The sequence below is a fragment of the Cucurbita pepo genome, unplaced genomic scaffold, assembly GCF_002806865.2.
Source record: "Cucurbita pepo subsp. pepo cultivar mu-cu-16 unplaced genomic scaffold, ASM280686v2 Cp4.1_scaffold003901, whole genome shotgun sequence".
Lineage (NCBI taxonomy): Eukaryota > Viridiplantae > Streptophyta > Magnoliopsida > Cucurbitales > Cucurbitaceae > Cucurbita > Cucurbita pepo.
The window spans coordinates 1-939 of record NW_019649898.1 but is presented as its reverse complement, the minus strand read 5'-3'; the positions used below and the strand labels follow the sequence as shown (position 1 = coordinate 939).

The following is a 939-nucleotide window of genomic DNA, read 5'->3' as shown; positions in this document are numbered from 1 at the left end:
TTTTGGGTGGACAGAGAACGAGCAATCCACTACATTTTCTTATGAGGGCTCGAATGGGCCTGAACACTGGGGAAGCATGAGCTCGAAATTTGCAACTTGCTCCAAAGGGAAATCACAGTCACCAATAGACATTGTGAAGGACGGCGCCGTGTTTGGCAAGCATCTTCAAAAACTAGTCAGGAGATACAATACTGCTAATGCTACACTTGTCAACAATGGCTTTAACATTGGGGTCTGCCCTTTTAAACCTATAACTTTTGGCTCTCTTTAGTCTCTCTTGTCCCTATGGCCAGACACATAAATATGACATGCATGTAGACATATTTTCTAACCTTCTTGTTTCTTAAGTTTTGATACTAACTTTTTAAAAGCTAACAGTTTCATATTGGTTTTCTTCAAAAATGAAAAACAAAACAAAACAGAAAGAATAGTTTTGTGTAACTATAATTTTTTAAATGAACATATTTCCCTTAAAAGAAAGAATAAATCAAAAAGTAAAAGCCATATTGACATTTTTTTTTTTTTTTTCTTTATCAAAATCAGGTGGACTTTGGGGAGAAAACAGGTGGAGTAGCTGTCATAGATGATAAAAACTACTCCCTCAGACAAATGCATTGGCATTCTCCTTCCGAACACCTCCTTAACGGCGAGCGGTATGTTCACTGCCGTCTCTCTCTTTCCAAATCTCTCTCTAGACTGGCCCATTATGGGCCCAGCCCATCTAATTATCAGGCTGCCTAGCCTTTTGGTCGTTTCGGAGCTTCTATAACAGAAGAGGAGATCCTTTCTAATACTTTTTCAAAAAGTTTCTAAATAGATTAATAAATTATAGATTTATCAATGATAGTTTCTCTTAAATCTTTTAAATTTTTTCTAATTTTACTCTCAATCTTTTTCGAAAGTTTCAATCAAGGTTTTCCACAAAAAAAAAAAAAAAAA

General features: G+C 35.5%; 1 protein-coding gene across 1 annotated transcript; it reads left to right on the top strand.

Moving 5' to 3' along the window:
* The first annotated feature begins 10 nt into the window (after nt 1-10).
* LOC111786994 (alpha carbonic anhydrase 1, chloroplastic-like) lies at nt 11-825 on the top strand. Its single transcript, XM_023667174.1, has 2 exons — nt 11-232; nt 544-825. The coding sequence occupies exons 1-2, from the start codon at nt 77-79 to the stop codon at nt 739-741; spliced, it is 354 nt and encodes a 117-aa protein (XP_023522942.1). The 5' UTR covers nt 11-76; the 3' UTR covers nt 742-825.
* Nucleotides 826-939: the final 114 nt, after the last annotated feature.